The sequence below is a fragment of the Pelmatolapia mariae genome, linkage group LG14 (genome assembly GCF_036321145.2).
Source record: "Pelmatolapia mariae isolate MD_Pm_ZW linkage group LG14, Pm_UMD_F_2, whole genome shotgun sequence".
NCBI lineage: Eukaryota > Metazoa > Chordata > Actinopteri > Cichliformes > Cichlidae > Pelmatolapia > Pelmatolapia mariae.
In genome coordinates this window covers 16,073,369-16,088,315 of record NC_086239.1, presented here as the reverse complement: position 1 = coordinate 16,088,315, position 14,947 = coordinate 16,073,369, and the positions used below count along the sequence as shown (strand labels likewise).

Below are 14,947 nucleotides of genomic sequence, written 5' to 3'. Positions count from 1 at the left end.
CCATTCCGTGTTTTGAGAAAGAACACATTAATTATTATTTTCATTTCTTTTCCGGTTATGGCGCTAGTGATAGATGGATATCAAAAGGCAACCCTGTACTGAATTGTGTATTCCTTCACAGGGTACATAGGCGAGCGCAAGAATGAATATGAAAAAGTACAATTTCAACGAGTTATCCATCATAGAAATTCAGCTCTAAAGTGAAAAGAAAGATTGCAGGATTCCTCAATTGAATTCAAAATCTGTTTCTTGTACGACAGCAGTCCTCCCTTTGTTTGTGGTTTGAAATCTTGAAGGATAAATAATTCTTTTTGAATATAAAAGCGAGCATATAAGAAAGCAGCGTGATGCAGAGATGCGAGATGAAAACGCTCTTTAACGTCCCACACAGTCTTTGCTCTGTTTATCATCGTAATTGACTACATGCTACTCTTCTGTCAGCTTTTTTTATTTGCATGTGACTAAGATGAAAAAGTCCATGTGTGAGTGCGCGTGAGCCCCTTTCGGCGTTAAAACCCCCCAAAAAGCAGCAGTCTGTAAAATATGCAGACTTTTTGCCAGTACATTGGAAAACCAGGACACTAATGGAGAAAAGGGCTAGAAAAATCAAATCCAAACAATTGAACTCAGAGGTCTGAAAATAAGAAAACGCTGTGAACAAAACTGAGTAAAGCGAGAGAGCAAGTAACACTTTTCAAACCTTTGCTGCGGTTTGTGCTCCCAAAACAGTCTGAGGGCGTCTGTATGAATGTGTGTCAGTGTGTGTAGGCTTAAGTTGATCGGCAGCCTGCCAGTGTTTTGAACTACACATCAGTACCACTTTGTACCCTCCATTCTGACCCCCCCTTTCTACCCGCATGCGACACACACACACACACACACACACACACACACACACACACACACAAGCCTCCCCATTAACACACTCTGCCTCTAATGGAGTTCACTACTCACTACTTTCCGCTTGAACATGCAGTAGAGGAGTGCATCTAATAGTAGTCGCACACAGTTGGACTACATGGGTGTGAGCTTCAGTTAATATATGCCACTAGAGCCTGTGTTGGCAGACAAGATTGTGTTATCTGCTGTGGTGTGTACGGGCCCAGCCCATCTGTACGGTGACATCCTTCATAAATGAACCAAGCCGAACTGTGACGGCTGTCTCTTAGCCTGTGCTTCAGTCCTGTTGCTGCACTGACACCTCTGATGCATGCGCGGTATCTTGCCTCAGTATCATGAATACTGAAAGGATGTGCCACATTTGTATATCACCCTTTAGGCTTCTTTCAACGTGATTCCGCGCGCCTCCCTCTCTCTTCACTCGGTATTTTGCGCGCTGAAAGCAGGTGCTTATAAAAACATCTCTCTTTCCTCCTCCTTTTTTTTTTATGTAAACATTTTCTTGCCCTCTTCACTTTACTAGCTTACATTAAAAATAGCGCAGTGATTTAATCTGCTTACAGTTAACCCCTCCCCTTTCTTTTTTGCCTTTTTTTCTTTTGCTTTTTAAGGGACAGAGGCCATGTTTTCCCAGCAGCCACAGGACCTGGTGGTGGTGGCTGGCCAACCTGTGACATTACCGTGCAGTATCCCCGGCTATCACGGCGTCGTCCTGTGGATCAAAAACGGCTTGGCGCTGGGTGTGGGCAGAGACCTCTCTGGTAAGCATCTATCTCCCATGTTACCCTGGATTTCTGTGTTGCCCTCTGTTTCATCTATTAATTATACCCTCTAATATAACTGTCATATTCAAATGGCTGCTTTTTGTCATCTCAAGTCCACACGTGTCAACAAGCTACCCTTTGCCAAATACATGAATCCACAGAGAGATAAAGCAGGGCCCCTAATAGTGTGTTTCATAAAACAAGAATTGCAAGTGTACTAATTGTATCACTCAACATGAATGAGCAAAAAGAAAACTAATTTATGTCACTCTGTTACATGCAAAGTTGAATCTTTCATAGTTTCAAACCAACTGCAGCACGAAATGAGTTGTTGTCCTGGTCTTTGTTGGTGCTTCAGGCTTCTAAATGGCTTTTTGAAGAGTACCTGGTGTCCTCTAATTACACTGCACCTCGTGCATAATTGTCTTAATTGTTTAATTTAGTGCAAAAGTGACTACTGCACTGTCACTTAGTAGCCTGTTGTCAAACCAATCAAAGGTTTGTGTGCTGGCGACCTTGATGAATTTCAAGGAAACGCATCGCTCCTTTTAATAAACCTGAGCAACCTTTTGAAGCGCAAAGCTGCTGGATAAGAAAACCCTGCAACACCATGTCGCTGTTGCATTATTTATTGAATGGTTCATAAAATTCTCCCGAAACAGAGATTCATTTGAATGTTTACGCAGGGCTCCGTACGCAGCGGGATGCATTACTCTTTAAGGGCACAGTCTTTATTTTAGAGCTGTCTAATTTGCCTCGTGCACGTCTGCTCTGTGACCACTGAGAAATCTGAGTTAATTGCGATTCGCGGCATAGTGTCACAATATCCAACTGTGGCCATTTTCAAAACACAAATGTCTCTCGTGATCACCGGCGATTAAATATGTATTGCTCTACAGATTTGAGGTCCTCTACCCTCTGACCTTTAGCAAACGCTCTTTAAAGGCCTTTTCCTGTCACCAGCGCGGTCTGTAATTAAACCTCAGTGGCTGACAGAGCCAGTAAAGCCATCTTATTCTCTCTTCAGGTCCTTATCAGGCACAGGGGAGGCTGAGAGGTAGCTGTAAACAATAGTCCCACAGTCTTCGAGTCTTCTTTGGAGGAAAAGGAGGCAGACAGGGAAAGTACTTATGATTGCTGGAGATAGAATGGAAGAGAGAGGGAGTAAGAGGGAGCACAATTTTATTTAGGGTCAGAGTGGAGCAGAGATGTTTATCCCCTTCTATTTTATTGATTTAACAAGACAAGACGATCAAGATGAAATCTCATTTCAAGAATGGGTAAAGTCGGAGTGAGGTGGAGAAAAGAGGAAAGAGAGAACGTCGGGTCGTCACACCTAGGAGAACTGCAGTAGATCACTCTTTAACAACGCATCTGTAAATAATTTCCCAGCCACGGGCAGGATGTAGAAACTCTGGCCTTCTCCATCAGCTCTCTTCTTCCTGTTGTTGGGTGAATGATCAGACCCGATGTGTAGAGTTTGAGAGTTTAAAAATGTGCACGGTTTCATATAAAGGAGGAATAGATTCCTGTCAGGAGAGGAAAGGTTGCTGAAATCAACCCTGTGATACGGACAGGAGCTGAGTGCCTCCTATTGAAGCAGATGACACTTTTTCAAAATAAAGCACTCCACAGCTGTCCCTTTTTTTTTTCTTTTTCTTTTTTTTTGCCGCTCCTGCCTACCTAAACAAGTAACGCATGCAGAAGTAAACGAGTGATGGTACATCATTGCAAGATGTACACAAAGAAAGGAAATTGGCAGCTGTATACATAAAAAGTGCGACGAATCAAATGTTGCATGGAGCATTTCAATAATATAGGTCTGCTTGGGTATTCATAGAAAGAAGCTGCGTTGGCAGCGTGCTCCGCCTGGGACCTGTTTCCATTCACAGGAGCAGTGATTAAACTGAGAGAACTCTTTCACCATTCAGCGCGAGAAATCATAGCACAAAAGCCAATGATTCCTATCTGTCCCTGAATTTCCTCTTCATTCCCTTTTGTGCCATGCTTTTCCACTCTAATTAAAGAAAAGTGAAGTAGCCCCACAGCAGCTCCACATGCCAGTCAATGCCATGAATATGTATCTGCTGCACAATTTGACGGCGACAATGGGCAGAGGGGCTATAAGTGAATTCTCCCGGCGTGCACGCAGAGCGAGATGGACGGGGAAGTGTTTATATACGTTTTGCCATGCACTTGTGGATATACTCCAGGAGGACGCTTTCTTGAGAAGAGACTGATGGCAGACCTTTAGATGCGAGCAGGTGCTACTCCTGCCTCTCATGAGATCAAATTGAACACTCCGGTCATCTGTTCACAGATGCAGCAAAACCTTTCTCTATCCCCCAGTGCTTACACTGTGTGAAATGTGCTCTAGGTAAATGCCATAAATCACTAGGCCACGCCTCAAGTGTCTGTATAGTTACACGCACACGCGCACGGTCACCATTGATTCGGCCCGAAGACAAATCCATTCTCCTCTGATGGATTCATTACTCCTTAATGGGCCTATTTTACATTGTTTGCTTTGGGTAACGCGTGGTGTCTTTGAAATTCCCCGAGATCTAAGATCAATGACCCACGTCACATGTGCCGAGGTGATCAGTCTTCATGTGTGTCAGTATAACTTCAGTCACATTGGCAAAATACATGATCAAGGTGCTTATGAGATGACAAAAACACATTTCAGCATGTTTATACTGTTTGGAAATTAGACACATTCTTGTCATTTACTATCCACGGCAAATGCAAATTGCATTCCGTTCGGATTCAGCTAATGCACAGAGATGAAACTGGAACGGAGCCATGTCCTCACACAGCGAAATTATTCTTAGTTTGCCAGAGGCACAGATGAGGTAATTGGCAAGATCATCTGTTTGCGTAACAGAAATTTGCATGCCTCGTACCTTGCCACAATTAAGACGAGCAAAGCGAAGTTGTGAAGTGCATCTTGTTTCCCGGGTGCAGTTAAGGCTTGGCTGTGTAGTCTGCAGTCAACTCAAGGTCACATAATTCAGATTTGCGCAATGATCATTACCCTCGTGATCCAAAATGGCACTATTGCTTTGAATCTCATCAGTGAACATAAAACTGAAGCAAAATGGGTCTCTGGGTGACCTTGTGAACATAATGGTGCATCCTTTCATTTAAGCTTCTGTTTTTTTTACAATTTTTTTCCTGAGTGTGGAAAAGTAGAAAGCACCTTTTCAGGCAGTGGTTATTAATACTATTCATGGGAGCTTTTACTTGTGATTGGGCCTGTGTTAACTGTATGTACAGCATTTTTTTTACTGCCATTCCTCCATATGAAACTGAAAGAAAGAAGACATTTATCAACTGCGTTCTAAGTATTCCCTCAGAACAGTAGCTGGTGGCATTTTGGTCATCTTGGTTAGAGTGCCACGTCTTTAAACTTCTCCTGTGTCCTCTGCCTGGTTGCACTGCTTATATTTAGGCATTTTTTTGTCCTTTGTTCTTCCCAGTGTATAGGCCCACAAGATTAAAAGCTACATGTTGGAAGATGAAATGCAGAGAGTAGTTTAATCGGCTGTAACTCACCCCACCAGCATATAATGAGGCCCACTTCATGCTCTATTAAAGGCTACTGGATTCAATGAAGCAACCATCAGTAATTGGACTTTGAGCATACGATGGGCTTTTGCAGTAGACAAATTCAAGGACTTAAAAGCTGTTATAAGGCTGCCCAGTCTGTTATGTTCCCTGTGGTTAGTAAAACATATAATCAGAGAGCAAACCCTTTATAGTGATTTTGAGGGATCGTTGAAGTGAACTTGACTTATAAGGTGGTTGTTATCGGAAAATCCATATTTTGTTCCCAAAAATTTGTTGGTAAGAAGCCAAAACTTATGTATGTGAGCAGAAAGTGTGAAGTTTCCTGTTACAATACACAATGTTTGGAGTGCTGGCCTTCTTAAAAGGCTGTCCTTGTTCCCCTGTAAAACTCTCCAATTCACTCCTCAAGGTTCATCAATGATATTTATATAAGCGCTACTGGAGGAAAAAGTAGTTCTCAGCTGGAAGTTACTCGAATTTGTGGGAGTTTAATTTGTATAAACACACATTCCCCGTGTTTTCCAAGCACTGTATCCACAGTAATTAAAAATATGGAGCATGAAAAAAAAGAGAATCTATCTTAGGAAACGAGCAAATCCAAAAGCATGCGGAATACCCCACAGAGCCGCCCAGTTAAACTCATTCTTCTTCTTGCTCATCTAACCCCATCGAGGGACGCACGCCGCTAAACACTCGCAGTGCACATTTCGATAATAGTTGAGGGCGATTTCTTTAAAACCATCTCTCTTGACTTGTGCAAAATGTCCATGTCTCTTGGATGTTGTTCTCCATTCTTCCCTTATTAAGCTGTAAATCATTTCAGAAAGCTTTGCTGGAACAAGTCAAACTAATTCCTGTTTATAGTTGCAGTAAAAAAAAAGAAAAAAATCATTATCTTGAATGCTACAGCTACTCATTAAAATTGGCAGGAGTGCTGTAAAAACATGGAAATGTATGAAAAATGCATTGTGAGTGAAGTAACAAATTAAAATTCAAGCTATGTTCACCTATAAAGTCATTGTAAAATCAGTTTCTCTGTTATCTAAATTACATGCTTTTGCAGCTCAGTTAAAGTTAATATGTTAATGCCTGAACTGTGAAAGGTAACAAAGCAGTATTTTCTTTTTTTCTTCCTTTTTTCACAAAATGAATTTGTTATTAAAAGCTTTAAAAAAATAATCATTTTATCATCTTGCTTTTGGCGAGTGCACAGTATTTTGATTTTCAAATGGACAAATGTGTTTGCACTGCAGGCTACCCTCGTTACACAGTGATTGGCGACCATGGTTCAGGGGAGCATCATTTGCGAATCCAGCGTGTTGAACTGACGGATGATGCAGTGTTTGAGTGCCAGGCAGTTCAGGCTGCCATGAGGTCCCGTCCTGCCCGCCTCACTGTTCTGGGTAAGTCAACACTGAACACACGGCAACTCCAAACAAACCCACTGTACCAGTGCCAGCAGGCTCCAATCACCGGATTGCAAATGGCTTGTGGAAAAAAACAAAAAATCCACTGGCTTCTTTCTTTTTAATCTGTCAACTATCACTTCTTAGCTTAGGGAAATGTGTAGAACAAAGTAAACACCTTTGTTCCAATTATTTGATACAATAGTGTAATAACAGTATACATGTATTAAATCTAAGTATTCTTGAACCTAAGCACTGGATAGAAGCACCACCAGAGCTCAAAGCAACACTAACAAATTCAATGCTTAAAAAGGTTTTAGGGGTTTTTTTTCTTCCCACTTTCCAGCAACAAATCAAAACTAATATTTCATGTGATGTTTTCCAAAACATGATAAAAAATGATGTTGCGAATCTTGAACAGAAAAGATCCTTTATTTAAGCTTTTGAAAGGGGATCAGGAATCCGTGATAACTTTTTCCCATTTGGCAGACAGTGTCAATATGACGAAACTTTTACAGAACCTTATTTCCACTTTAATTTCCTTCCTCGGCATGCAGCCTCCATTTCCATTATTACCATAAGCTTGAGAGGTGACAGGCTCTTAATTAAACTTTATTGGGTTATCATTCAGTGTTTTCATTTCTGCCTTATTGGGTAGCTCTAGTCCAACCTCTGGCTCACGTCTCTTACCTGGGTCTTTCAAGTGTTCTTCCCTTAACCTTCCTCAGTAGGTGAGTGCTGAATAGATAACTCAAGTCGGTGGCAGAGCAAGAGAGCGAAGGAAGGAATGAGTGAAAAGCGTGGGGAATTTGTGGGATGTCTGACGCCCGCTCCTCACCACCAGCGACTCATCCGCCATATTGATCCAGCCTAATGAAAAGTGAAACTAACGATTTTGTAGGGGAGAAAACAGAAAGAGAAAACGAGAGAGGGGAAGACAAATTGCAGCATAATGTTTCTCTGGCAGCACAAGCCCCCTCCCTGCAAATGGCTATAAGTGAATAATTATGGATACTTCTTCAGAGTTTAAAATGTCTGGTGTGACTGCACTTTTCCCATCATCTACTGCTTTCCTTTTTAGGCTGCATGTTCACATCTTTCAAAGTTCAGATGCTCTAACATCGAGCTTTTCTTAGAAACTTTGCAATCAGACCTCACACTCAGGGGACATTAGGGGAAAAAGAAAAAAAGCCCGACAGGCAATTCAAGATGTTATTGCTGGACGCAATACCCATTTTAATGCATGATTCTCCTACATCTGCAAACAGATTAAACTTCCACTTTGGCTTTTCAAGCAACTATATTGAATCATAACACCGGCCTCCCACTGAAAGCTTCTACAGTCTAGAGCAGGGATCTCAAACTCGTGGCCCGGGGGCCACTTGTGGCAAACGTCACCCCTAGTGCGGGCCGTATATTGACGTGAAGAAATATAATGCGATTTGGCCCTTGAAGTTACTTTTTTGTTAGGGTAGACTTGTTTGTTGTCGAGTGCAGTGTTATAAGTTCTTTAAAAAGCAACAAATGATTTAATATGAGCAGAGAGTAGAAACATGTTGAGGGATTGGCTGTGGTAGTTCAGTGAGAGAGTTGTTTGAAAAGAAAACAATTTTCACTTGCAGTCAAAAGCTAATGTGTACACTTATGTCTGCATTTTTATTTTGTTAAATATGAACAAAGTGATAGCAGAAGTGCTGCCACGTGTCTGGCCAGAAAGAGAGTACCAACTTGTTTATTTGGTAGTTCAATGAAAGGCTTCAGTTAAGAGTGAGAAAAAAAATTGCGTTCACGTTTGCAGTTTTGTGTTGTTAAACAATAATTGAAATGTAAAAACACAAACAAAACACTACATTTTCAGAAATATTTGTGGGTGTTTTCTTGTTTGTTTGTTTGGTTGGTTGGTTGGTTTTTTTGTACTACTTGAACACTAAAGAGTCCCTCCAATGAGATGACAGTGCCAGCAGTGGCCCACAGCTCATTTAAGTTTGAGACCCCTGGTCTAGAGTATGGAGAAAAAGGTCTATATTAACTCAGTCACAGTTTTTATCACTCACTCATTAATATATAACAACAATTAGTAATGTTTTGATGCATGCTCAGTCATCTAGGTAAGAAAATCCCCAAAAGGTTGATTCAACTTTTTGGAACACTTAGTAATCCACAGTTCTTTTCAACACATTACTGGAACACAGTATTCGGTTGAGGCATAAATTAGTCCAAAAACTAATAAATCCCCATTTGTAAAAATGGCACCACTGAAGAGCATGCTAGGTAATGCTAGCTAGCTGGCTTGTTAACATCTGGCATGGGCTCTGCTGCTGCACTCAACAACGGGAAAGAAGTAAAAATGCTCCAAAATAACTTGTGACCAACAGAGGAGCTCCATCTGCTGTTTGGCTATTTTTCAGTTGTTTAAATAAAACAAAACAAAAAGAAAAAAACTGATTTTGCTGTGTTTTATGGTTGTGCTGCTTTGGACAGTATTTTCACTATGTGCAGGGTTCGAACAGACATTCAGCGACAGAGAACCAAGTGAGTCAGGGATAGCATGCTACTCAAGGCTAAAAGTTTTTTTGGTTTTTCTTGGATTTTTTGTTTTTTTTGGGAAGTTGTGTTTTATATTTTATTTCTTTTTTTAGTGGCACCATATGTTAAAATGATCACTGACTTATTCAAAAATAATAATGATAATATCTTAATTATTAATAATTAATAATTATATAAATACAATGCTATAAAAAATATTCTCTGACAAATTTCAGCCAAATCATTTTATGTTCACACAAGGCTGGGACCCATGTCTAAACTTCCCTTTCTTCCCTGTCTTTGAAAAAGGTTGTTGCTCTACAATCAAATGTTTTTTTTAAAGAGGAATGGACTTTTGAAAACATTCCAGTCAGGTTTTAGAGCAAACCAAAGCCCAGAGTTGGCTCTCAGAGTGATGAATAATTTGCTGGTTGCTACTGATGCTGGTAAATCCTCTATTTTAGTTTTATTAGAGCTGAGTGTTGTGTTTGTGGATCACTTGCATTGCATTGAATTGTCTCCAACACTGAGTTGGCCGTGTTTTTATTCTTGTTTACAGGATATGTCTTTTAGTGTTTTCACATTAATGCTCTAAGAAGATGAGCTGTGGTGTACCTCAGGGATCTATCCTTGGACCTTTACTGTTTTCTTTAAGTTACTCCTGCATGTCATCCACAGGCATGCTGTTAGTTTTCACTCCTATGCAGATGACACGCAGCTGTACATTCTCTTTTAACCTCAGTAACATTAATGAACTTGATGCCCTGAACAACTGTGTCCAACATGTTAAATGCTGGTATGCTGCCCATTTTAGCCTATTTTGGCATAACCCTAAATATGGATAAAACTGAAGTAATCATTATTGGCCCCAATGCAGCTAACCCACATGTTACAACACATCTGAGTTCTATGTCTCTAAAGTGGGGTCAATATGTGTCTCTTTTGACAACTACCTAAGCCTGAATAAGCATATCAGTTCAGTTATTCAGTCTTACTTTATGCAGCTTAGGAGAATTAGCAAGATCAGCTCAATTTTAACCAAATGAAATCTAGAGATAGTTATACATGCTAATATTACAATAAAACTATAATACATTTTTATATATGTCTGAATCAACATTGTCAAGCTTGTCCATGTGCAGCAGTCAGACACAAAACTAAAATAAATAAATAGGTGTATTGGTTACCTATTAATATTAACTGATCTTAAGATTTTAATAATGTTTTTCAAGGCCATCTCTGGGCTCACACCAAAGTATGTCTCAGATCTTCTGACACTGTACGCTCCCGGTCGTAACCTGAGGTTCTCAGCCAAGGCTGTGCTGGCCATCCCACAGTCTCGGCTGAGGACCAAGGGTGACTGAGCCTTTTCTATCAGGGCACCCACTCTTTGGAACAACCTCAGCGAAGAGATCAGATTGGCAAGCTCTTTATCGCCTTTTAAATCCCTCTAAAGACATATTTTTATACGCTGGCTTTCTCTGTGCTTCCATTTTGAGTTATTTGTTTGGTGTCTTTTATAATGTTTTATCATCTCTTCCTTTTCTTCCTTTATAATCTTTATTATTTTGTATTTGTTTTTAATTTACCATTTTCTTCCTCTTTTTTCTTTTTTTAAAAAAATTCATTACTTTTAATATTCTTGTGCTGCCAGCTTTTCTTTATGATTATGTATTATTACTTTATTATGATGCTAAACACCACTTTGTTTAGCCTTAGTAGCCTTGGAAATTTTCAAGGTAAAAGCTGCCTTCAGTGAAAGGTTGCTCATATGGGAGAAAACAGTTGCCATAAGCAGTGGATGCAAATATTTTTCTACTTTCAGTTTTTATTTCACGCCCCCCCCCACTGTACTCCATGTGGCCGAATCTTGGCATATTTCAAGTAAATTAAAGCAGTAAAGCACTATTTGCTAACCCTGAAATTTCAACCGTAAGCAGCACACGGCAGCAAGTAAGTGCAGCATTTGGGTGAACTGTATTATCTTAGCTAATAAGCTACGAGAAAGGGAACACCTTTATTCGTATTTGACTTACTGAGAGTGAGAGAGTTTATCATACCTCCCCATGAGCCTGAATGGTAGGTGTTTGTTTAATCCCCTGCCAAGCTCAATGACTCCACAATGCGCTGCCAGGGAGAACTCCAGGCTGATCTACACACAAGGTAATGGAGGAAATATATGCAAGGCCTGTGTCACTGCAAACTCCTAGCTGTCAATTACTTGCCAGCAGTGACAGAGTATGTCTATCAACTTGGAAGGCAGCTACGGCCACACACACGCCTATATGTGCGCACGCAGACACAAATACGGTGCATAGCATATATGCATTATGCTTAAATGCATCCTCACACCCACCAGTGCACACACACACGCACACAAAGTCTTCCATCTCCAAACTGACAGCAGAATAAATCTAAAGCTCTCCTCTCCATCTTTTATAATTCAGTTTCAGTCCATATACATCCATGTGCCATGTCAGAGTAACTTCTCAACACTTAACTTTGATATCTTTGGAAACACAGAACACAAATATTCATATTGCTAAAGAATAAAGTTGCATGTTTCAAGTTTTCTGTCTTTTTTTTCTCTTTTCTTTTCACTGAGTTTGGCCTTGTAAGAAATACACATGTAAACAACCCACCCATTCACTAGAAAATGGAGCGAAAGTCTTTACTTCACTCTTATTCATTTCAGCCAATAATTAAATGGGGAAGAGTAAGGAGGTTAAAAAAAGACTGACTACATCAACATTTATAAACGGTAATGAAGTCCCTTCATCGAAAAGCTTTGGCAACTAAATGGATAGTGAGCTTAAGAGTTTGCATGGCTTGCAGGCTTACTCTCAGATGCCAAAGGAGAATCAAGGTCTTGTGAATTAGTCATGAAGGAAGAGAATGGAGGGTTTCAGGTCCAAAAAAGACCCCTGAGGCTAATTATATCCCTTGCAGCTAGTTGGCACCTCTCCAGACCTTTGCTCTAATCTTTCTACCTTTGGTTGGGGACCGGTGGAATGAAAGGAAGTGGGATCACTGTTGTTTGATTAAGGTCTTTGTCTGAAAAACTTATCTAAGGTGTTTGGTTTCTTTTAAATTAACTGGATTGTGGTAATCCTTTACACAAAAGAAATATGCTTTTAATGAATTGTAGTGCCATTTATTGACGGACATTTTAGTCTTTATTTTAAGTGGGTTTTTTGTCACCATCTGCATTTACTCACTCCTTTTTTTCCCAGTCACTTAATGAATCCTTCCTACTTAATGGACAGCCTTGAATTCCTTTAATTAGTTAGTTCTCTTAATTTTGAATCCTGTCTTAAAAGGACACACAGTTAATTTGTAAACTCAAACAGAGAGCTTTTGGTACACTGTTCACTGTTGGCTGTTCATTAAAATTTACTAAAGATAAACTCAAAAGATAAAAAAATACCTGGCCACTAGGCCCAATATTGTTTATTTATCATCACCAGCTATTCTCAAGTATTTTTTGGATCATCCATTAACCTTGATGAGATTATTTTTTGGCTTGAAGCGTACATATAAAGACAGGAGATCTTTTAAGATGTTGACGTTATCTGGAGGAAATAAAAAAGAGTTACAAAGCTTTTTGTGTAGTAGAAAATAATCCCCCATTCAGAAATGTTGCATCACTTGTTGTGTAACACCAGTGTCTCTGGATATCACAGTTCTTAACTTTTGTTTATTATGTACCATATGTACCAAATAATGTCAAAAAATTGGTACTCAGATGCTAAACGGATACTGAAAAGAACTATGGGATCACATACTCATTTGTAACAGTATTGATACCAGCAGTGCTGTCGTCGCCTCCTCCAGCTGACACACAGCTTCACACAGCAGTGGTGCAGACAGACAGGCACAGAGCCCCTCCTCTCACTATCAGCTGAACACTTGTTTCTTTTAATGTAACAGATTGAAGCAGAGAATAGTCTAGCAGCAGCTAGACAGAAAATGCGACAGCCTACCTTAACAGCTCTATTTGATCGGCAACAAAAACATGGTGGCAAGACACCAGAAGCACAGGAAATTAACATGGCTATAGCTGAGCTGTGCAAGGATTGGTATTCTTCACATCAGTTTTGCCTTTTCTGTTTTTTGTATGTGTTGATAATAGTACTGAATATCTTTCCAAGTGCTGGTATCAAGTTTGAAATGTTAGTATTGTGGCAACCCTTTATTGTCTGGTTTATCCAGTTACGCTTAAATTGTTGTCTGAGTGTGCAATAAGATACATTTTTGAGCTTTTTTTCTCGTAATATAAGCTCTGTTATTAATCTTGCATATTTGTGCATCAGCATTTCAACATTTACATTTGCAATTAAACCATATGTGGTTGATTCACTTTTGGAAGAACCATGTATGTGCAGTTGGTGCAGCGGTTGAAATTCAAAGCCCCGCAGAAGATCTTTGGAAATGAAAAGCATTCATAAATACAATATTACGCTGGTCGTCTGACAAACATAATTGATAGCACGCCATTTGAATGAACCATTGTGTGCAAGATATTTGTTTTCCCTTTCCTGCATTGTTAATGTTTTGGGCCCATGCTTCAGCAACAATATTCATGTACACAAAAGCCCAAGGGTATCTTTTGTTATTGTTGTTTTCAACTGCCAAAGCTGAATCAGCCATTTCTGTGGATAAGTCTGAATTCATTATTTCTCAAGGATCACACTGCCATCTTTTTAGTAATGGAAATGAACTTTGAGGGCAGGGCTAAAAAAAAAGAAAAGAAAAGAAAAGAAAGCTACTGTAGAATTAGAAGTTTTCATGCTGAAAAAAACCCACAAACTATCACAAATAGTTTATTAATGTGTATTTTAGCTTCAAGTCTGCCTTTGAAGTATGTTTCAGTAAGTAAGTCCAAGGGCAAGTGAAAGTTTATATAGAAGACCTGTATTTTCTGTATTAGTTGCACGTGATCTTTCTTTTATTAAGATTTTGATTCTTCGTTTTTTCATTAAAGGTTAAAGCCATATCAGTATCCTTTTTACCGGATACTGCTGTTTGAGCCACATTTTGAGGAACCCTTATTAAATTTTTTGCAGATTTCCTTGTAAGTAACCAATTTGTCTTTTACAAAAGGTAATTTAAGCCTAGCCAACCATCTCAGTAGTATAATGAGAGATAAGGTGTCCTAAACGGCAGTCATTCTGGGAGAAAACTTGACTGTAACATTCACATTACACTGCCTTTTCTGCAACATGAGATGGGACAATAACTACATCTATGGTATCAGAGGCAGTGAGCAGGTGTGCGATTATGGCAGACAGACTGTATGTAGGATGTTTGGTTTTTTGTTGGTTTTTTTTTTCCTTCTCAGCATTTGAACAGAAGGAGAAGAAATGACATGAATTCATGTGCCGCGAAACAACAGTACCGACTGTGTACAGGTGCTGAGCTAATTTGAATGCACCGCACTGCTCAGTGAGTAGGTTTTCTTCAGTTGACTATAATTCTTGTCAGCAAACTAATGATTGGCTTATATAATAATATAACATAGATAGATAGAAAATATAACAACAAGGGCTGAGAAGTGCCAGAAATTTTGAATGAAAAGTTTTTACTTTTAACTGTGAGTTGGAACTTGGATTTTGACCTTGCCTTGCCCCCCCCCCCCCCCCCCCCCCCCGACACACACACACCACACTCCTTAAATTCAAACATACATACATAATACACACATAATTATAGAGCACAACTCAGCTGGGTGGTGAGAAGCAATGTCAGCACCCTCCCAATCTGTGGAGAGCAGCTTAG

The 14,947-nt window shown here is 39.7% G+C and overlaps 1 protein-coding gene across 11 annotated transcripts in view; it reads left to right on the top strand.

Moving 5' to 3' along the window:
- kirrel3b (kirre like nephrin family adhesion molecule 3b) overlaps window positions 1-14,947 on the top strand; it is a 165,964-nt gene that overhangs the window by 94,110 nt on the left and 56,907 nt on the right. For all 11 annotated transcript variants that reach the window (XM_063492878.1, XM_063492875.1, XM_063492874.1 and 8 more), the window contains exons 3-4: window positions 1,512-1,661; window positions 6,491-6,640. In XM_063492878.1, the coding sequence (XP_063348948.1) occupies window positions 1,512-1,661; window positions 6,491-6,640 (300 nt within the window). The remainder of the gene's footprint in view (window positions 1-1,511; window positions 1,662-6,490; window positions 6,641-14,947) is intronic.